The 22,662-nt window shown below is 39.1% G+C and overlaps 1 protein-coding gene across 2 annotated transcripts in view; it reads right to left on the bottom strand.

Moving 5' to 3' along the window:
* The window catches only part of TRIT1 (tRNA isopentenyltransferase 1), a 43,598-nt gene that overhangs the window by 7,499 nt on the left and 13,437 nt on the right, over window positions 1–22,662 (bottom strand). Inside the window, exons 2-5 of one of the 2 annotated variants that reach the window (XM_004322058.3) lie at window positions 10,096–10,236; window positions 5,725–5,823; window positions 4,871–5,016; window positions 2,022–2,164 (exon numbers count right to left, since the gene is read on the bottom strand). In XM_004322058.3, the coding sequence (XP_004322106.1) occupies window positions 2,022–2,164; window positions 4,871–5,016; window positions 5,725–5,823; window positions 10,096–10,236 (529 nt within the window). Of the gene's footprint in view, window positions 1–2,021; window positions 2,165–4,870; window positions 5,017–5,724; window positions 5,824–10,000; window positions 10,237–22,662 lie in introns of both variants that reach the window. The other variant, XM_019938060.2, reaches the window with a different exon arrangement.

The following is a 22,662-nucleotide window of genomic DNA, read 5'->3' as shown; positions in this document are numbered from 1 at the left end:
CTTGAATCAAATTAACCCATCAACCAGCAAGCCTGCCGAAGGTGTGTACTATACATGATGAATGCATAGGCTGCCATAAAGAAGAGAATTTGTTCAAATGGAAGAAAAGGTTCAGAGTCCAAAGATTATACAATAATTCATAATTATATTTAGTCACACTTAAAACTCGGCAATTCCAATAAAAACAGCCAGAATGAGGCATGTCTTCTTATGTAAAGAGCACACAATTACAGCTACTAGGAACAACAAATATTTTATTCTTGTATGGAATGTATATCCATTGTTTATTTTAGAGGCAGCTGAGAGCCCCGTTTTACTCTTACTTTTTTCCATTATATTTGTTACTCTAACTTTATGCTATTTCATATTTAAGAACTCTCAGATGACACCTTAAATAGGAATGAAAAACTTTAAACCAAAGCCATCCTAAGTATATCTTGAACTACTGAGCCAAACAAAGGAGCAGAGTGAGAGATGATAATCATTCCAATGTGGTCAAACACAGCTTTATTATGAATCAGATACCACTGTTGGATGCTGCACTGTAACACATGTTTTTATTTACAAAATGTTCATTATTAAAACATTACCTTTTTCTATAACCTTATAATTTAAGTTTGAGATAATATAATCTGAGATTAATTTAACAAATTTCCACCATTTCAATTATGCTCTTCTACATCTCTGCCATTGCTATTTCTTGGCTTACAATGATAATAACCTTTTTTTCTACCTTCCTAGAAAGTTTGCATTTATTGAGGACTCACCACGTGCCAGGCACATTCTGAGCACTTCGCATGTATTATTAATTCATCTAATCCTCAACGAAGCTATGAGATATGTATTATTATTATCATCCCCATTTTATAGAAGAGAAAAGTGGGACACAGAAAGGTAAACCAACTTGCCTTAAAACTCACATAGCCAGAGACGATGGAGCAGGAATTTGAATCCAGACAGTCTGGCTCAGAGACATGTTCTTAATCACTAAACTATACCGCCTGTTCCCCTAACGATCTCATTTTTCTAGACCTAGCTCATAAGTTACCTTTACAAATTGGTCCCCAGAAAATGCTCATCATCCCTTCTCTGTGGCCCCACAGCACCTTCTAGCCCAGCGTTTATCACAACAGAGTATCTACCTCGTTATTTGTTGCCCAACTAGACCGGAAGCTCCTTAAGGGCAGCTACTGTCTACATTCATCTCTGAAATCCAAGTACTATGTAGAACACTTGGCAGTTCATTGAATGCTTGCTGTTATATTTGTTGCATAAAGAAGTTACTATTATCACAGGGCATTAGCAAAAAACCAAAAAGAAATACTATCAGTTAGCTAGCTAACCATCATTCCCACTTCTCAGGCCTACTGATTCCAAAATAATCAGTGATCCAGGCTTTAGCCAGAGAGTCAGATCTCCTTCCACAGGAGACTTCCTTCTCTTTCTCCTTTGGATTTTCTCTGGATGGCAGTCTCTTTCCCATCCCATCTTATCTCATCCTCATCTTATACTAATCTTTTTTTTTTTTTTTTTTCGGTACGCGGGCCTCTCACTGTTGTGGCCTCTCCCGTTGTGGAGCACAGGCTCCGGACGCACAGGCTCAGCAGCCATGGCTCACGGGCCCAGCCGCTCCGCGGCACGTGGGATCTTCCTGGACCGGGGCACGAACCCGTGTCCCCTGCACCAGCAGGCAGACTCTCAACCACTGCGCCACCAGGGAAGCCCTATACTAATCTTATACTCAACTCATGTTATACCAATGCCAGGGCTACCTTTACCTGCTTTCCAGAAAGATAATGGCACTGTGTCTTACTAAGTCAGTGAATAATGATCATGATAATAAAATGAATAGCTAACACTTGTTTAGTGCTTATTATGAGCCACTCAGAGTTCTAAAGCATTTTTTTTCAAAACAACTTTTTATTGAAGTATAGTTGATTTACTCTGAAGATTTTATATACAGTAATGTATTACTATAAGCTCTGTCTCAGGTTAACTCTAGGACACCAAAGGACTTTTACCTGTCTGTTCAGCATGAAGCCAGAGGATGCACGGGTTAGGGAACTTCAGAGGGCCTCCAAGGGGACCACCACCTTCCTCGGAATGTTGACGATGAAGAAATTCACTATGAGAGATTCCTGTTTCTTCAAACACTTGCAAGCTCCTAAGTCATTTGAAAGGGGAGGGTGGGCACACCCATAACAACCATTAGGAAATATTAATTCTCAAGTGAAACAGGGGAGAGGCTATTTATTATAGAATACCTCACTGTCATTTTCACTGCATAAGCCCCTGAACACACGAAGGTCTGGGGTTACTGCAAACCTATAGCTACTCAGAAAAGCGTTCTAAAGAAAACTTTAGGTAAAGAAAGAAATAAAACTATTCTAAACATATATAAAATTTTCTGAAATCAGTTAAACAGGTTCAGAAACAACAGGTTTCTACTACACAAAGAGAACAGGACATATTCACTTTCAGGTAAGCAGTAAAAGCTTGTCTGGGACACTTTGCTATAAGCCAACAAGTCTAGTCTCGCTGGAATGCCTTTCCCACAGTACAAAAGTATGCTGTATATCCAGCTCATCAACTTTCTTTTTAAGTATGTCTAAAATTAATGAAAAATGCTGCTGACTAATTCAGTACTCTACTAGCACAAAGATCACTGGAGAAAGAACTACACACTTATTCTTAAGCCACCATCCACTCTGTCAGCATCTATTACGTTATGCAGCACTAGGTAATTTAACTCTCAAATCTATACTCTACCACTCTGGGTGATTGCAACTTATCAGCTTGAAAGTGATCTTTCCCTTCCTGATCCAATTCTACTTCCTGAAACCCTAACACAAGAGTAGAGACCCCTCGTCTTTCCCTATCACTGGTCACTCAGAGAGGACCTAAGAAGGAAAAATGTAATAGATATCTTACTTATCTGGAGGCTAGAATACCGCCTCAAACTAAAAGAAAGATGAAAGAAGTCCTCCAATCTTCTTTTAGAGACTCTAGAGCTCTTGCTTAGAACCTACTGTTCTTACGAAAACACATTCCCAACTCATTACTAGTTTAGAAGTCGCAAAATAAGGAGAAATGATAAGAACTGATTAATAAAAGGAGCAGATAGTAACAACCAAGCTCTAGACTCATACCATAAAACGACACAAAAATGAATGTTCATCAGAGTGTCCCTGAGTTTTCCAAAAAGTTTTTGGAAGATTTCTATTTAACTGTTTAAAAATAAAGTGTCTGGATACTGGAAAGTATAAACTTTATTTATCTAGAATATGTATTATCAACAGGGTGACACTGCCCTCAAGGGAGCCAAAAAACCTTAGATATTACAATGATGTGTGGCGCTCTCCCAAAATCTTATTCTTCAGCATTAAAATTTCATTGAGGGGAGGGAGGGAAGCACAATTAGGAAAAAAATTTCTAAAAAGGCTTCAGGGGCAGGGGGGATAATAGAAAAGGATTAAGAAACACCGATCTAGAATGCTCATTTGAGTGTAATACTTCATAACCCCTGTCAATACCAAATGTTCCTATAAATATCTAATGTGTATAACCATCCATATAGTAGGTCCCCTACTCTGCCAGATAAGGTATCGCTTCCGGCACTACAGAAAAGTACACCTCAGTGGTGATCACTTTGTAATGTACAGAAATATCAAATCACTATGTTGTGCACTAGGAATCAACATAGTGTTCTAGATCAATTATACTTCAAAACAAACAAACTCATAGAAAAAGAAATCAGATGTGTGGTTACCAGAGGCTGGGGGTGGGGGAAGGGGGAACTGGATGAAGGCAGTCAAAAGGTACAAACTCCCAGTTACAAGATAAATAAGTACTAGGTATGTAATGTACAACATGATAAATATAACTAACACTGCTGTATACTATACATGAAAGTTAAGAGTGAGGCCTGAGAGTTCTCATAACAAGAAAAAATCTTTTTCTTTTATTTTGTGTCTATGTAATAAGTACACTAGAACTTATTGTGGTAATAATTTAATGATATACATAAGGAAAATCATTATGCTGTACACCTTAAACTTACACAGTGCTGTATGTCAATTATATCTCAATAAAACTAGAAGAAAAAAATAGATTAAATGACTGATAAAATGAAGATGCAGTCAGAAGTGAACAGAATATGGAGCCAATGAAGATGCATATTTACGGAGGAAAAAATAAACCATCTAATCTTAGGAAGGAAGGGAGGGAGGGAGGGACGGAAGGAAGGGAAGGAGGGACGGAGGGAGGGAGAGAGGGAAGGAGGGAGGGAAGGAGGGAAGAAGGAAGGAAGGAAGAAAGAAAAGTATCCCTAACACACGAGGCTGCAATTTCAAAGCAACCTAACAAAACATGGTTAATGAACTAATAAGGTCATCTCTCTCTTCCCTTCAAGAAAGTCTCCATGTGTAAAGGTGAACTGATCTATAAGACAGTTTATAAAACCTGTCTCCCACTGGGCAAGCTGCTGGGGCAGAACTCAGCATTGCACAATCAATTATGAAACCTAAATCACAATGTCAGCTGACTGCATGCCAGAAAAAATGTATATGAAAACTGTTATAAAAGCAAAGATCAAATAGAAAATGAAGCAAGATTACATAGGCCCTAGGGAAAAACTGTACTGTATTATGCATTTTAAATGTAACAACAACAAAGTAGGGTGCAACTATTTATTGAGGGAGTTGGACTGAGGCAATAACTCTGGGCCTCCTAACCTCCTAACCTGCTGAGGTAAAACACATCAATCTCCACTAACTGCTATTACCAAACCTGTCTCACCAGGCACACTTAACAACTGACCGCCCTCTAACGCTGAAGGGGCCTGGCGCCAGCTGGCTCCCGGCTTTCTTACCTGGCCACTTTGCGCTTGTCATGTGGGTGCAGCTTGGCAGCCATTTCTGGGTCCACCTGGCTTAGGCGTTTGTGGAGCGCATGGCCATCCTCCTTTTCAAGCTCAACTTTCTGGTCAATCACTTTCTCAGTGCCCATCTCCCAGGGCTATTGAATGAAGGTTTAGTAGTAAATTTAATTCAAAAATTCAACAAACACTGAAACACTGTATGTGCCAGGCACTTTACTAAGTGTTCAGGAACACAGAATAGAGATGAATCAGAAGATCTTGCCATATAGTGAGAGACAGATCATAAACAGAAAATTCCAATACACCATGGTAGTGCTGTGAGGCCACAGTAAACAAAGAGGAAAGAGGACTAGGTGTCTAGGGAAGTATTCAGGGAGTACAAGCTACCCAGGCTAACACATCTATATTAACACATCCAGGAGTCTAGTCTTCTCAACAAGTATAACCAAAGAGTGGACCAGAACTTCCAGCACATTATAGTTTGCAAAGTCCCACCCTACGCAATAGCATCTCTGTAAGAATGGTTAGTGTCAGATATCTCCCTGACATATAGATTGTTTCAGCCAGGAAATGCTGAATCAGACTAACGTACTGTTAACTTACATGGAGATGCTAATTAATCCACAGAGGAGCATTTTTCCCACACACAGCCCCTGTCCTTAGGCCAGCCGGGAGAAGCACACTTCACATATGGAGGGGGCATTTGCTTCAGAATATTAAGTAGGAAAGTTGGTACAGTTGCTGAGTATAAGAAACACGCAAAAGTCAACTTTCCTCCCATTAAAATTAGCGGGCAAGAAAGAAGAACCCATTTCCTCATTGAAGTACAAGTGAACTAAACATACCTTAGCATTGACAAGAACTTTCCAGAGCAGAGCCTCAATGTAATAATTGGTTCCTCCCACGACAATAGGAATTTTATCTCGGGAAAATATATCTTCAATGTGAATGTTAAGAAAGACATCAAAATATTAATATCAAGAAGAAAATCTGACTCACTTGGAAGTAGGGTATTAGTAAGAAACCACATTCGTCATATTTTTGATACTAGTCTTCACTGTTTCTCATGAGTTCTCAGAATCATTTCCTATCAGTTCTGGAGGGACTTGCATAAACCAGAGACAGATGCATGATGGTAATTCCTTCCAATTCGAGAACTTTCTAGGCCTTGCTGCTAAAACTCAAAGCTTGCTTAGTATTCAAAATTAGCTTAACAAGCACAAGCCTAAGGACTCTCACAGAATTAAGTGTCAACTGCTCAGGAAGCCACCAAGATGATGTCCACTGTGTGACTTTGCCTTCTAAGGCAAATTACAAACTGGTTTCTCTAAGCCGTAGTTCTTAGACTCAGTCTTCACCATTTTGTAGCAGTAGTGTACATTTCAGCCACTTGAGACTCTACCAGATGAACTGGGAAGCACAGGCTATGAAGACAAATAGATTTCAATTACCAGCTCCAACACTCAGCAAGTCATTCAACTTGTCTGAGCTTCAGTTTTCTCACCTGTAAAATCCTCATGAGTTTTTTTTTAAATTAATTTAATTAATTTATTTATTTTTGGCTGTGTTGGGTCTCCATTGCTGCGCGTGGGCTTTCTCTAGTTGTGGTGATCGGGGGCTACTCTTCGTTGTGGTGCACGGGCTTCTCATTGCAGTGGCTTCTCTTGTTGTGGAGCACGGGCTGTAGGCTCATGGGCTTTAGTAGTTGTGGCTCACAGGCTCTAGAGCGCAGGCTCAGTAGCTGTGGCGCACGGCTCCGAGGCACGTGGGATCTTCCCAGACCAGGGCTTGAACCTGTGTCGCCTGCATTGGCAGGTGGATTCTTAACCACTGCGTCACCACAGAAGTCCCTCATGAGTTCTTATGAGCATTACACGTGACAGTGCAAATAAAATCCCTAAGACAATGCCTGAAATATTTTTTTCAACTGAGTAAGCACTCAATTTAGTCATTACTGTTTTTACACCACTGCTACTTGGAATTTTTCTCTTTAGAATCTCTGTTGAACAGATAATTATCTGCTTTAAGAAGGGTTTTCCTTCTGAGAATAACTGATAAAGAGACTTTCAACCCAGATAAAGACTCATTTACACACTTCTTCCCCTTGCCAGCCAGTCTGTGGGCGTAGAGATAGATGACCTCTTTTCTGACAGAAGTCCTCTATAAGAGGTTGGGGTAGGGTGGGGAGAAAGATGTTACTAATCAAGGAGCATAAGGAAGAAACGTGTCTATTCGTTTTTTAAAAAGAGAAACAAATTCTATATCCCCCCCCTATAAATTAAGTATAAGAAACATACAATTACACAGTAATTGTAATAAAACTTCAAATATATAATCTGACTAACAAAGGGAAAGGAAGCAAGGAAAATAAAAGGGGAAGGCGAAATGGTGAGATACCAGAAGGGAGAGATGGAAAAGAGGGAGGGAGATGGGATAGGAGTTATTTGGTGGGAAAAGGTTTAACATGTTTGCCCAAGCCATGAAACAACTGTGATCCTAAGCAAAAACCTTTCTCTCTGGGCCTCAGTGTCTACTACCCTCACCTGTCAAATCGAGAAGGTTGATCAAATACTTCTTAAGGTACTTTCAGTTCTGACACTCTGATTCTAGGTTCTTACTTAAATTCACAAATCTCCAATCCTCTAAGTGATCTGATTAAGTCATCCCCTGTTGCTGCTGTCCTTTAACTCTTTTAATTAGCTCTCCACTTTCCATCAGTCGTTTCTGAACAACTGACCTGTCTTACAGCAACAATGTTCATTTGGTGATATGTTGTTTTTTTTTTTTTTTTTTGTGGTACGTGGGCCTCTCACTGTTGTGGCCTCTCCTGTTGCGGAGCACAGGCTCCAGACGCGCAGGCCCAGCGGCCATGGCTCACGGGCCTAGCCGCTCCGCGGCATGTGGGATCTTCCCAGACCGGGGCACGAACCCGCGTCCCCTGCATCGGCAGGCGGACTCTCAACCACTGCGCCACCAAGGAAGCCTGGTGATATGTTTGAATGTGCAAAGGGCTTTCATATACATTACTTCATCTGACACAAGTGCCTTATAAAGCAGGTAGGGCAAGAATTATTATCTGCGTTTTAATCTCTGCCCACTTGATAGGCAAAAAAAATATTATCTCATTATTTTGATTTGCATGGCCTCGATTAACAGCAATGGTAAACTCTTTTTCATGTTTATCACCATTTATATTTCTTCCTTTGTGAATCACTACTCATGCTCTTTAAGTATTTTTTGAGTTCTTCATATGTTAAGTATACTAATGTTACAGATATTTTTCCCCTGGTTTATAGTCTGTTTTTGTTGTTGTTTTCAAATTTTTTATTTTTTGGCCGCATCTAGTCTGTTTTTTAATTTTGTTTCTAGTGAGCTGGGTTATTTTTAATTATAAAATATTCAGTACATACAAAAGAACATATGCAGCATATGTAAATAATAAAGCCTAAAAATAAAACAAATACTCATGAACCCAATGTAAGAAAGTGAACATTATCAATTCTTTTGAAGCTTCCTATGTAGTAATTCCCAACCCCTTACTGCCCCTCTCTGAGGGAACCACTGTCTTGAATTGTTTTGTGTATTGTTTGTTTTTCATCATTCCCTTGCTTTTCTTTACATTATTACTGATGTATATAAAACCCTAAACAACATATTGGTTAACTTTGCTTGCTTTTTAACTTTTATAATAAATGGTATGACCATGTATGTATCCTTCTATAATCTCCCGCATTTCATGTTGTTTCTGAGATTCTTCCCCATTGACTGATGCATGTAACTGCAACTTATTCATTTTCACTGCTGAAAAAGTACTTATATGAACAAAGCACATTTTATACATTCTTCTGTAAGTAGGAATCTGGGTATTTATATGTTTTTGCTGTTAAGAGCAATAATGTTAAAATTAGATCTACCACCTATCTCCTGGTATACTTGTGGCAAGGCTTCTCTAGGGTAGATACCTAGGAATTGAAATGGTTGAAATACTTTCTTGCCAGTACAAATTCTTAATTCTAACATATCCAAATCTAGCTATTTTCCTCAAAAAAACCCAAAAAACACTATTATGGCATAGATAGATGGTAGTGATGGCTGCAAAACAATGTGAATATATTTAAGACTACTGAACTATACACTTATAAATGGTTAAGATGGTAATTTTTATGTATACTTTAACACAATAAAAAGGAAAAATTGAATTAAAAAATCCTTAAAAAAAAAAAAAAAGACTAGATCTACAAAGTCCTTCCCTACTCTAAAATCACATAACTACTCAATTATATGTTATCCCATTTGTTTCAGTTTCGTTTAAAAAAAATACATATTTACTTAACTCTGAAATCCATCTGGAATTTATGTCCATATAATAAGGAACTGATTTTTTTTCCAAAAATAATTAACTGTTCCAGGAATAATTATTAACTACTACATTCCTTCTCCACTGCTTTGAAATGCCACCTTGATCGTAAGCTAAATATATACATCCATTTGAATTTGTATCTGACTTTTCTAATCTGTGCCATAAATTTGTCTAGTATTATGTAAGTTCCATGCTATTATAATTATTATGAATTTTCAATATGTTTTAATATGTAGCAGTCCAGATATTAAAGGCAGTTTGGACATTAAAATATAAGGGCAGCCCCCCACCCCTTATGTTATTCTTTTTTCCAAAATTTCCTGGTGTTACCCAGAACTATTTTTTCCTAATCCCTTTGGAATTCTAACTATAATTCCATTATATTTATAAATTAATTTCTTATCCCCATTTAAAGGTGGGAAAGTGAAGCTCAGTGGGGTAAACGCCTTACCCAATTAAATTTTTGTGGTCAGACGAGGCAGTTCTAAAACTAGGACATGGATTTTCTGGCTCCTAAATCAGTGTTCTCTCCACTAAAACAGCACCTCTCAAATTTTAATATGCATGTGAATCACCTGCGACTCTATTTAAATGCAGATTCTGATTCGGTAGGTCTAGAATGAGGCCCAAATTCAGCACTTCTATAAGCTCCCAAGTGATGCTGATGCTGTAGTCTAAGGACAAGACTCAGAGTAGCAAGAACACTATATCTTTTCAATCCGAACAGTTCTCATGAGGATGCTACTATTGACCTTGGGTACCTCTGCTTAGGAGAAATTGTCACGAGGAAGAAAACTTTCTTGGCTTGGGCTGCCTTGCAGCCACCAAGCCTAGTTGCTGTCTTTCCTAAGGATATCAGAGCAGTTGCTTTGTTCCTGAAGTCCACCACTGTGTAATTTGTCACAAGAGGATCCACAAAGCTGATCATGTGGTGCCGGCACATTCTCTGCTCTTGGGCAGAAACCTTGTTGGTGATGATGTCTAGGCCTTCATAAACCTAGGGGAAAGAAGATTAGCATGAGAAAGTCATCTATCTCCATAAGATGCACACTTGATGGGCAGAAATGGTGATCTATTCCTCCCTGCAGCCAAACACTTGACTGACCCAAAGCACCAGGGGAAATGTGTTCTAACCAGAGCACAGCCAGATCCACACAACCCAAGACAAAGGAAACAAGAGAAAACAGAACATTGGCTTTCTTAACAAATAGTGGCTATTAACTCAGACTTAAAGATAAAAAGTATATGTAAATCGGTGCCCAAATAAGAACTAACTCTGCAAGATTAACTGGAGGTTCTTTGGCCTGAACTTCAAGCATTTAGAAGTGGGCAGGTTGTTACTACTTAACACAAGTCTCCAGAAAGGTAACATTTTGCATTGCTCATAGTTCTACTTCAAATGCTTACATATTTTTTGGATTTAAATGCTCTGAAAGGTTTTTAGAATTTGTAAAAGATTGGCTCCATTTGTGGAGAAGTGGCCTATCTACAAAGATATATATATAAAACACACACATACACACTTTGAAGTCAGAACCCCTAATACTGCTGAACTGTAGTAGAACAGTGTGCCAAATTACTGCTTCAGGAGGTCAGCAAATACAGTCTAAATACTCAAAGGCAATATCCTGTCTGTAAGCTCTTGATCTGCCAATTAAACTAAAAAGTTCAAGTGTACTTTTTCTAAATGCAAGGTCTCAGATGGAGAACAGATCTGAAAATACTAGTTTGAAAATAGGGATGAATGCTTTGAGATTAAATGTTCTCTCTGTAATCACTGATTCTACAGGGAGCACTGAATGAACAAATAATAAGTTCCACAGAGCCCACAGAGACGTTAAGAACATTTTTATCTCACATTTCCCTTTACTTGTATGGGTGTCAAATAAGTACAGTACAGTATAATGGTTAGGAGGAAGGACCCTGGTGCCAGGCTGCCTCAGATCAATTCCTAGCTCTGCCACTTACTAGTTATTTGTACTTGGAGGAGTCAGTTACTAACCTCTGCGTGCCTTAATACCTCATCAGTAAAATGAGGAGAATAATATCTATCTCATATGGTTGTTGTGTAAATTAAATGTTGTGTAAGTTAATACATGTAAAGAACTTAGTTTTTGCCTGGCAGATGGTAAATACTATATAAGGGTCACTATATTACTACCCATATTACTACCATCAATACTATCACAACAACACAAGAAGAATGGGAAATAATTTTAGTGTCACTATCACTCTGAGGCCTCTGTGCTCCTAGCTACTGAGGTTACTTACTCAACAAGGATATAAGCTATCTTCAAGCAAAAAGAAAATTGTTAATTAGTAAGACAGCACACAAGAATCTAAAAAAAAGGTGGATATATGTATATGTATAACTGATTCAGTTTGCTGTACACCTGAAACACATTGTAAATCTATACTGCAATAAAAATTTTTAAAAAAGAAACAAAAGAAACCTTATAGTACAACTTTCTTTGAAATAAATAAATCAACAAAACAGCCCTCTTAAAAAAAAAAACAAAACCAAAAAACAAAAGAAAACAACACACAGAAAATATATAAATAGAGCCATAGAGAAAGAACTAGCTTTGCCTTTAACTAACTCATCTATCTGTGCCTGACAAGAGAACTGCATTCTTACACCTGAACACTGATGGAATCTTAAACCATAGGGTGTTCTTTTCCCTGTATCTTGAACAAGACTTCCTTCAAACATTAGACCACAGTATACAGTAGGGTACACTGTATACTGTGGTCTTCTGTGCAAATTAAGAAAACTAAAGGAGGGAAAAAGAATTAATAATTGTGTGTGCCTCTCCTTCTTTTCCCACAGCCTTCAGTTGGCTCTATTGAAGCTTAGATTCCAAATGACCCAATGTTAAAGAATCAAGCAACAACTTGATTTTGCCAAAAGAGGACTTCTGACCTCTGTAAATAGATTCTCATTTTTAACACTGAGATAAACGTTAAGAAAATGTATAGTTGCAAATGTATAATTACCAGCCCCCACCTCCAAAAAAGCCAAAATGTAAACATCTCTACCAGCACATTCTATCAGATACGTAGATAAATTTTAAGATATATTTTCATCCTGTGTTCTGCCTTTAGGTGTATCTTCTAGAGCCCCTTAAAATGGCCAGTTTTAACAGATAAACACATAAACATAAATCAAACAGAGGGGACTTCCCTGGTGGTGCAGTGGTTAAGAATCTGCCTGTCAATGCAGGGGACATGGCTTCGAGCCCTGGTCCAGGAAGATCCCACATGCCGCGGAGCAACAAAGCCCGTGTGCCATAACTACGGAGCCTGCGCTCTAGAGCCCGTGAGTCACAACTACTGAGCCCACATGCCACAACTACTAAAGCCCGCGCACCTAGAGCCCACGCTCTGCAACGAAGAGAAGTACCACAATGAGAAGCCCGAGCACCGCAACAAAGAGTAGCCCTCTGCTCGCAACTCGAGCAGCAACGAAGACCCAACACAGCCAAAAATAAGTAAATAAATTTATTAAAAGAATAATAATAAATCAAACAGAAGGTAACCCTAGAACTAAGCTCACCTTATTTGCTGAAGGAAGTAGCCTAATGTACTGTTTATGGTATATATACAAATGTCAATGAATATCAGGAAGAAGAGCATTAACGGTTTAAAAAAAACAGAGTTCTTGCTGGTAGAGTGAACAAACTAAAACTTGTAACTGAATCTTGGTTAACAATGTAAACTGTCATCTCTGAGTGACCTGTTAACCCTTTGTTTCCTGTACCATCAGATTAAAAGAAACTGAGCATCAAGATATAGGTGATACAAACTAGGTATCTGATGATAAAAGAATTATTGTTAACTTTTAGGTATAATATGCTTTTATGGTTATGTTAAAAAAAGAGTCCTTAACTTTGAGGTATACAGTATTTTGAAGTACATACAAATGAAAGTATATGATGTCTTTTTTAAAAAAAGAAATCAGGGGACTTCCCTGGCAGTCCAGTGGTTAAGACTTCACCTTCCAATGCAGGGGGAGTGGGTTTGATCCCTGGGTTGGGGAGCTAAGATCCCACATGCCTCAAGGCCAGAAAACCAAAACGTAAAACAGAAGCTATATTGTAACAAATTCAATAAAGACTTTAAAAATGGTCCACATCAAAAAAATCTTTAAAAAAATAAATTTTAAAAAGGAAAAAAGAAATAGGAGCTGCATAGGTAAAGGATTAGTGGTTGCCAGAGGTGGGGACATGGGGTGGGCAAAACAGATGAAGGCAGTCAGAAAGCACAAACTTCCAGTTATAAAATAAATAAGTCACAAGGCTATAATGTACAGCATGGTTAATAATACCGCTATTGCATATTTGAAAGTTGCTAAGAGTAAATGTGAAATTTCATCCCAAGGAAAAAATAATTCTGTAACTATGAGCGGTGATGGATGTTAACTATACTTATCATGGTGATCATTTCACAATATATACAGATGTCAAATCATTTTGTTGTACACCTGAAACTAATATAATGTTGTATGTCAACATTTATACCTCAATTAAAAAATATTAGAGGTAATTCAAGGCTATGTCTATAATGATGTTGCTTCACTCTTTTCCAATATAATGACTTCTTTTGACAGGTACTGATATGCTGTTATAGTTGTGTTTACAAATGACGAGGCAGCTTGTGATCATAGTAACTGTGTATTGTTAACAAGCAAGAAGGCAAGGGTAGATGAAGGCATATGTAAAGTATATCTATACCTGCACTGTACAAGAGCAAGAATGATGCTGAGAAAATACTTGTTAATAACGACACAAGAGGTATGGATCACTGAATCAAATACACAGCTATGATGCAAGTAAAATTCACAATACACTACTTATATTATAACATTGTTTTATGCTTTATTTTGCTTTAACAGAAAAAAAAAGAAAGTTTATATATTATAAATCAACTATACTTCAATTTAAAAATTAACTCGTTTTAAGTTTATGATGACTGGGGTCTGCGTTCCAATAGTGGGGGAGGAAGGACAGATTATAATTGGAACAAGATTAGACAAGTGTTCATAATTATTGAGGCTAGGTGACAGATATATGGGAGTTCAACTACTATTCGCTCTATTTTTTTATATATTGGGAAATTTCCAAAACAAAAGGAGTCTTTAAAAATTTTTGGAAGCACTTCACACCCATTAGGATGGCTATTATTAAAAAAACAAAACAAAACAGAAAATAACAGATGTTGGTGAGGATGTAGAGAAATTGGAATTCCTGTGCACTGTTGGTGGGAATGTAAAATGATGCAGCTATGGAAAACAGTACGGCGGTTCCTCAAAAAATGAAAAGTAGAATTACCATATGATTCAGCAATTCCGCTTCTCAGTATGTACTCATGAGAACTGAAAGCAGGGAGTTGAACAGATATATATATACACCCATGTTTATAGCAGCATTTTTCACAACAGCCAAAAGGTAGAAGCAACCCAAGTGTCCATCAGAGATAAATGGATAAACAAATGTGTTCTATACTTACAATGGAAGATTATTCAGCCTTAAAAAGCAAGGAAATTCTGACACGGATGAATTTGCTATGACATGGATGAACCCCAAAGACATTATGCTAAGTGAAGTAAGCCAGTCACAAAAGGACAAATATTATGATTCCACTTATATGACACACATAGAATAGTCAAATTTTGAAACAGAAAGTAGAGTGGTGGTTGCCAGGGGCTGGGGCAGAGAGGAATGGTAGCTTAGTGTATAATGGGTACAGAATTTCAGTCTGGGAAGAGGAAAAAAGTTCTGGAGATGGAGAATGATAATGGTTGCAGAACAACCTGAATGTGCTTAATGCCACTGAAATGGTTGGTAAAATGGTAAGTTTTACATATTATGTATATTTTCCCATAACTTTAAAAAGACTTGATGATAGGTTTTAGATACAATGAGAAACCAGTGAAAATTAGCAAAATAAAATTAAAATGTCAAAGATTTGTTGAATTTTTCAATTCTTTTGAATATATACCCAGAAGTAGAATTGCTGAATCATACGGTATTTTTCAAAATTATTGAGAGGGCTGGTAGTGCTCTATTTCTTGAACTGAGTTGTGGTTACACAGGTATTTTCACTTTTTGATAATTTATTGAACTGTGCAGTTATGAATTATGTGTTTTATCGTGCACATTATTTATCAATTAAAATCATACTGCTAGGCCAAAAAGCAAAAACAGAGCAATATTTTATATATTTGCATTAAGGATAAATATCTAAACAAACCTAGAAACCAATCAGCTTTATAAATGTCACATTTGGTCCATATTCTTATTGTAAATGCCACAACTGGGCTTATAATTTTATTACCTGTCTAGAAAGCATCATTGCACGAGAACAGGTTTGTAGCTGACTGCCTGACATTTTGTCTATTTTCCATCTTTAATTATAGTTTCAGTGTGACTCTACCTATAGCATAGTCAGCTCTAGGTGCTAGAAGAACTAAAAGGATCTGTGTTATCTTTTAAAGGCAGCACTTCACTCTGTTCCATTTCCCATTCTCCCAGAGGACACCTGTGATCTGTGTACATAGAAATGACTAGATAAAATGCTTCTCTGCACAAATCAGATTTCGACAATACTAAGGGAACCCTGGCCTCTTTGTAAGACTTGATAACTGAAATACGCAGAGAAATTGCAGGTTTAACCTACTTAGCCAATTATCAACAAAACTGGCTTATCTCAGCAAACATTTACTGAGAGTCTACTGTGTGCCAGGTACTCTGCAAGACATTAGGAGTGCAAAGACTTAGAAAGGGTCCTTGTCCTCAAGGAGTCCAGCTAGCTAGAGACACAAATATACTATAAGGAGATAAGTGATATAAAGTTTATAAGAGAGAGATTAAAGATTGACTTACAATCTTCTCTAAATATTATGATCATTAAACATTTAATGTTCTAGGTATTTAACTGGGTACTATCGGGAAATAATGCCTCTTTGTCTCACCTCTGTTGAGAGTTTATTTTCAGACTGAAAAAATTCTGAAAAAAGGCTACAAGGCCGAATAACCCAAACTCTCCAAACCAACAGAGCTCAAGTGCCCAGAGGAGCTAATGAAGGTGAGGGAAATCTACAACAGAGACCTAGAGGAAAACCAGCAGAATCTAGAGCTGTGGTTGTTTGTAAGCCGGAAGTGAATTAGTCCATCAGGGGATGCTTGGCAACGCCTAGAAACATTTTTGTTGTCACAATTTGGGGGTGGGGATGCTACTGGCGTCTAGTGGGTAGAGGCCAGGGATGCTGCTAAACATCCTACGATACACAAGACAACCCCCTGCCCCCACAACAAAGAATTATCCAGCCCCAAATGTCAAGAGTCTCAAAGTTGAGAAACCCTGATCCAAAGAAATTTCACCTCGGAGAAACACCCCAAAAATCTGTACAGCCAAAGGTCCCACTCCTTGAAGCTCCAACCTTTTGGGGTTGGCATGCTGTAGGATGGCCCTAATGAGTGTGCTAACCAGCAGAGACACTGGGCAGATCCTGGAGCTCTGTCAAAGTGCTGGCTGGCTATGATGCACCAACACAGCTGTCTACAAGCAAAAGGAAAAGCTACCCCCCACTAGTTTGGTTCCATCCTCTCAAGTCATCTTCCCCCTTTTGACTTCATTTACTTCCTAATCCAAATAAGATGCTGAAGCCCTTCAATCCCTTTCTTGCCTCTAGGGATTACACCTGCCTTGAAAACCACAATCTTGGATTATGCATCAATATAACTATCCATCCACCTTCTCTGCTGGCTGCCCACCACTGCTCCATGGATATCTCCCTCACTGAGATCACTAACGAACCCTGACTGTCAAGTATAACATTCTTCTGCTAAGCTCTCAAAACATGTAATGGAAATACAACAATCTGATACTCCTGAGCTCTCCTTCATAAATCATTCTCCTTTGGGGACTTCTCTGGTAGTCCAGTGGTTAAGAATCCTCATTCCAATACAGGGGATGCGGGTTCGATTCCTGGTCAGGGAACTAAGATCCCACATGCCACGAGGCAACTCAGCCCATGCGCTGCGACTACTGAGCCAGAGCCACAACTAGAGAGAAGCCCATGCGTCGCAACGAAAGATCCTGCATGCCGCAATGAAGATCCCGCGTGCCACAACTAAGACCCAATGCAGCCAAATAAATCAATAAAATAAAATTCAAAATAAATCATTCTCCTTTGGGACTTCAAATGGCACCATCTTCTCCAGGTTTTCTTCCTATCTCACTGGACCTTCCTCAGTTTACTTTACTGAGGCCAGCCACTGATCTATTAGCAATGTCTGTCATGGGAATAATATGGAAAAATGGCAGTCTTTATGTCATCTACCTGCCATTTCTGTACTACAAACTTTCTCTGGGTGACCCCCATGGCTTCTACAACCATTTTTTGTGCTGATAACTCCCGAAATCCTATCTGCAATCTAGTTCTCTCTCATGATGCTAGAACTGTACATTTAACTGCCTAGTGGACATTTCCATCACCTATGAGAGGTATATAATATAGTGATGAAGCGGTTAACAGTATGGACTCTAGAGTCTGCTTGCCACGGTTTAAATCCTGGCTTCACAACTTACTAGCTATGTAACCTTGGGCAAGACAGTGACCTCTCTGTGCCTCATAATCCTTATTTATAAAGTAAGAATAATCTTAAATCTACCTCAAAGGATTATTGTAAAAATTAAATAAATGATACAGCAAAGCATATGGAATAGGCCTGCCCTATAGGAAGCAGCAATAAATGTTAGGTAGCTATCATCATCATCATCATCATCATCACCCCAAACAGGCACCTGAAACCTGCTATGTCCAAACTGACCTCCTTATCTTCTAACCCATACTTGAGTGAACCACCTCGATAATCAAACCGAAAATCTTTAAGTGATCCTAGTATCTCTGTCTCTCTCCCCTCACATTTCCAATCTGTCTCAACTTCTATTGACACAAGTTCCTAAAATTATCTCAAAGCTTATCACCATTACATTTCCCACTGCCATTACATCAATTGAAGGCTTCATGATTTCACAGCTGAACTGTTCCATCAGCTTCCTCATTGATCTTCCTTCCTTTTGCGTATAACTGTTCCAATTTAGTCCACACTGCAGCCGGTGATCTTTCTAAAATGAAAATATGGCTTCATGCAGCCCCAAACTCTTTAGCACCACCTCTAATGAAAGCCTGCCTTGAGATCTCTCCCCAATCCTCCTCCATCCATGCTTGTCCTCCATGTTTCCACAATACCCTGTATTTACCTCTATCACAGAACTTCTTGTACATGTGAAGTATTTTGATCTCCCCAAGTTCTGAGGGAAGACTGTATTTTATCTGTATTTTATCTCTAGTCTCAGCACCTGGTACAGTGTCTAATACATGGAATATACTAAATTAGTACTCTGTGCCAGAGGTACAGAGTGCCAGATCTTATGCTAAGAGTTTCACACCCTATGAAATTATGTTGCCTCATTTCACCAGTGAGGAGATAGAAACGTAGACACATTAGGTAACCTGCCTGAAGTCACATAGCTAGTTAGTGGCAGTGACAAACTTTGAATCCATGTCTTCTAACTTCACAATCAGTGTTCTTTTCCCACTATGTTGCTAATCTCTGCTCTGTACAGATCAGCTTTGTGACTTTGGAAAGTCAGTTTTCATTTCTGGAACCTCAAGTTCCTCATACCTAACATCCCTTCTAGTTCTAATAGCCCAAGCTTCAGGAAAAGTTTTGGCATAGGAGGATAAAAGGAAAACTTTTTTTTTTTTAAAGATGTTGACACTAGCCAGAAAGTTGATTTTCCTTTTTGATTAAAGGAATTTGAATTTGGTTATTCAACTGAAGAGTTGTTGAAGAGCAGAGAAAAAGTCAGTCTCTTGTCTAACTTTTCTTTAATAAAAGGATACCTTTTTAAAAAATTTACACTTCACTACATTGGAAACAATGGATTAGCTGCAGGAACATCATGGCAGGCAACTACTCCTTTTAGCTTTGTTTAGCAGAGATTCAACTGCAGACATGTTGAATAAACAGCCAGATTAAGATGCCCAGGAAGCAGGAGAACCAGTACCTTGACCTGTTCAGTCAATCTGGTAAAAGGAGTGGTTTGGAATTTATAGTGCCAATCATGACTTTTATTTTCTTATGGCTATCTCTCTTCAAAGGAAAAGGGATTAGAATCACATAAAGCTATGCTTATCAAATTAAGAAGTGCACACAGGGCTTCCCTGGTGGCACAGTGGTCCACCTGCCAATGCGGACACAGGGGATACAGGTTCGATCCCTGGTCCAGGAAGATCCCACATGCCACGGAGCAACTAAGCCCATGCACCACAACTACTGAGCCTGCGCTCTAGAGCCCGTGAGCCACAACTACTGAGCGCACGTGCCACAACTACTGAAGCCCGCGCGCCTAGAGCCCGTGCTCTGCAACAAAGAGAAGCCACCGCAATGAGAAGCCTGCATACTGCAACGAACAGTAGCCCCTGCTCGCCGCAACTAGAGAAAGCCCACGCATGGCAACAAAGAGCCAACGCAGCCAAAAATAAAATAAAATAAAATAAATAAATAAGAAAAAAGAAGTGCACACAGCGAGTTCCCTGGTGGCCTAGTGGTTAGGATTCTGGGCTTTCACTGAAGTGACCTGGGTTCAATTCCTGCTCAAGGAACTGAGATCCCACAAGCCTCACAGCACAGCCAAAAAAAAAGTGCATACATAATGTTTGTGATGTATTCTTCCAGAGCATCAATTACTTGGTGGCAACAAGAATTTGAAACATTTGTACGTCTGAATAAATACAGACAGATAAGAACAGAGAATGCAAAATGAGCACATACTTGTAAGTTAAAATGAGAAACTTTGCAATGCGGAGTCTATGCTGTGGCTGCTTAGAAGTCCACCTGCAGGGGGCTTCTCTGGTGGTCCAGAGGGAAAGAATCCACCTTCCAATGCAGGGGACAGAGGTTCACTCCTTAGTTCCCTAACATCCCACATACCGCGGGCAAACTAAGCCCACGCACCACAACTACAGGGCCCATGCGCCCTGGAGCCTGTGTGCCACAACTAGAGAGAGAAAACCTGCAAGCCACTACTAGAGAGAAGCCCGAGCACTGCCAACGAAGAGACCGCGTGCTGCAACGAAAAGATCCCGCGTGCCACAACTAAGACCCGACGCAACCAAAAATAAATATAAAATTTAAAAAAAGAAAAAGCAAAACGTTAAAAAAAAAAGTCCACCTGCAAACACTGATGAAGCATGGATGTTAGGAAATTCAGAGATAACGTATCCAGTCTTATCATCTAAATTTTATGTTGAGAATACTGAGGCTCAGAGAGCTCCCCTGGCCATATAGTTGATGGTAGTGGAGGCAGGACTAAAGCCTAGATGCTCTGCCTATAACCCAAGCTGTTTCTGCTGCCTCTTATCAGTAGAAGTTTTATCGTCATTTGACTCTGGTCTGTTCGCTTGCTTGAAGTAATGAATTCCTACTGAGGTGGAATTAAATTCAAGAAGCTGAGGAGAATACAGCTACCATACTCTTGAGAACCTTGAAGGGGTTCAGTGTAAGTGTGACAGAAAGCTAGAAATATGCACACAGACAATGCCATGTGACTATAATGCTGAGACAGAAACAAAAGGGCTACTTTGAGAAAAAAACAAAGTTAATGATAAAGTTTCTATTTTGTGGCCATCTTTACAGCCTCAAGATTGGCCCACTTTTGATGGTTTGAGTGATATTTTCTCTTAGGATAGCTATGATAGAGTATAACAGCTGAGATGCTCCATTATTTGGAGGTATATGTCTAAGTTAGGGAGAGGAGTATAGCATAATAGAACCAGAAAATCCAGGTTCAAATCTGGCTCTACAGCCCAGTTAGCCTTCATCTGTCAGGTTATTTAAGTATCTAATTTTCCTTTGCCTCAAGTTTGCCTCTGTAAAATGGGGATAATAACAGCATCTCTACTCCTCAATGGGTCATTCTGAGGATTAGAGTTAATACATGTAAAATGTTTGGAACTGTGCCAGGCAGATGGTAAGCAGTACACAAATGCTTGATATTACCTATATTTAATTGCTGGTGGTTAAAAAACATTTTCCTTGGCTCTTTGAGATAAGTTCCCTGACTAGGGTTCGAAAGGAGAGAAACAAAAAATACCAGAGCTGAAAGGAGCTTTAGACACTGAGACAGACAGACACTGTATGGCCCACAAAGCCTAAAATATTTACTATCTGGACTTCAATGAGTCTGCCGATCCCTGATCTAATCCAATCAGTTTCCCCTCCCTAACATATCCAAAGAGGAAATTAAAGCCCAGAGAGGAGGGGCTTCCCTGGTGGCTCAGCGGTTGAGAATCCGTCTGCCAACGCAGGGGACACGGGTTCGAGCCCTCGTCTGGGAAGATCCCACATGCCACGGAGCAACTAAGCCCATGCACCACAACTACTGAGCCTGTGCTCTAGAGCCTGTAAGCCACAACTACTGATCCCATGTGCCACAACTACATAAGCCCATGCACCTACAGCCCGTGCTTCACAACGTGAGAAGCCACTACAATGAGAAGCCTGCACACTGCAACGAAGAGTAGCCCTCGCTCTCCACAACTTAGAGAAAGCCCGTGCGCAGCAACGAACAGCCAAAAAAAAAAAAAAAAAAAAAGCCCAGAGAGGGGTAGTAACTTTCCAAAGTTATATATACAGTGAGTTAGTAGCAAAGCTGGGACTAAAACCCAGTTTTCCCAGTAAATAAAACTGCCTACCAGGCTAAATAAGTGGGCTAAATGAAAACCTTAAAGACTGACTATAAATTAGGAGAGAATACTGGCACCTGAAGAGTTAGGCAAATCACCTAATCCGAATCAACAGGTATTTATTGAATACTATAAGCCTAGGCATCAGTATTTTTTTAATGCTCTCTAGGTGATTCCAATGTGCAGCTGAAGGTAAAAACCATTGTTACAAGTATCGTACTAGGCAGAAAGACATTAAAAAAAAAAAAACAAACAAACAAAAACAGAGAGAGAGAGAGCTAGGAAACTGGGTAGCTAACCAAAGGTATCCAGACCTAAGTAAGCCTGGACAATGCAGGATCCCATGCTTAATCTGCATCTACCTGCACAAATGTGTAGGAGAATCCAAGGGGAGAGCAACATGCACAGTGAAGGCAAGGAGGCCCAGGATATATCTTCATTCACACTAGAGAATCAACAATACCTTTTATTCACATCTGTAAATTCCAACAGTTCAATGGATTATAAACTTCAGATGTCAACTCTTTCTAAAAGAATACTAAAACTAACTTGTACTCCTAAAAAGTGTATAAGAATATACAAATTAAAAACCTTTTTTTTTTTTTTGGAAGAACCTAGGGGCAGGACAGGAATAAAGATGCATATGTAGAGAATGGACTTGAGGAC

This window comes from Tursiops truncatus, chromosome 1 (assembly GCF_011762595.2).
Source record: "Tursiops truncatus isolate mTurTru1 chromosome 1, mTurTru1.mat.Y, whole genome shotgun sequence".
NCBI classification, from domain to species: Eukaryota; Metazoa; Chordata; class Mammalia; order Artiodactyla; family Delphinidae; genus Tursiops; species Tursiops truncatus.
This window is presented reverse-complemented; position numbering and strand designations above follow the sequence as displayed.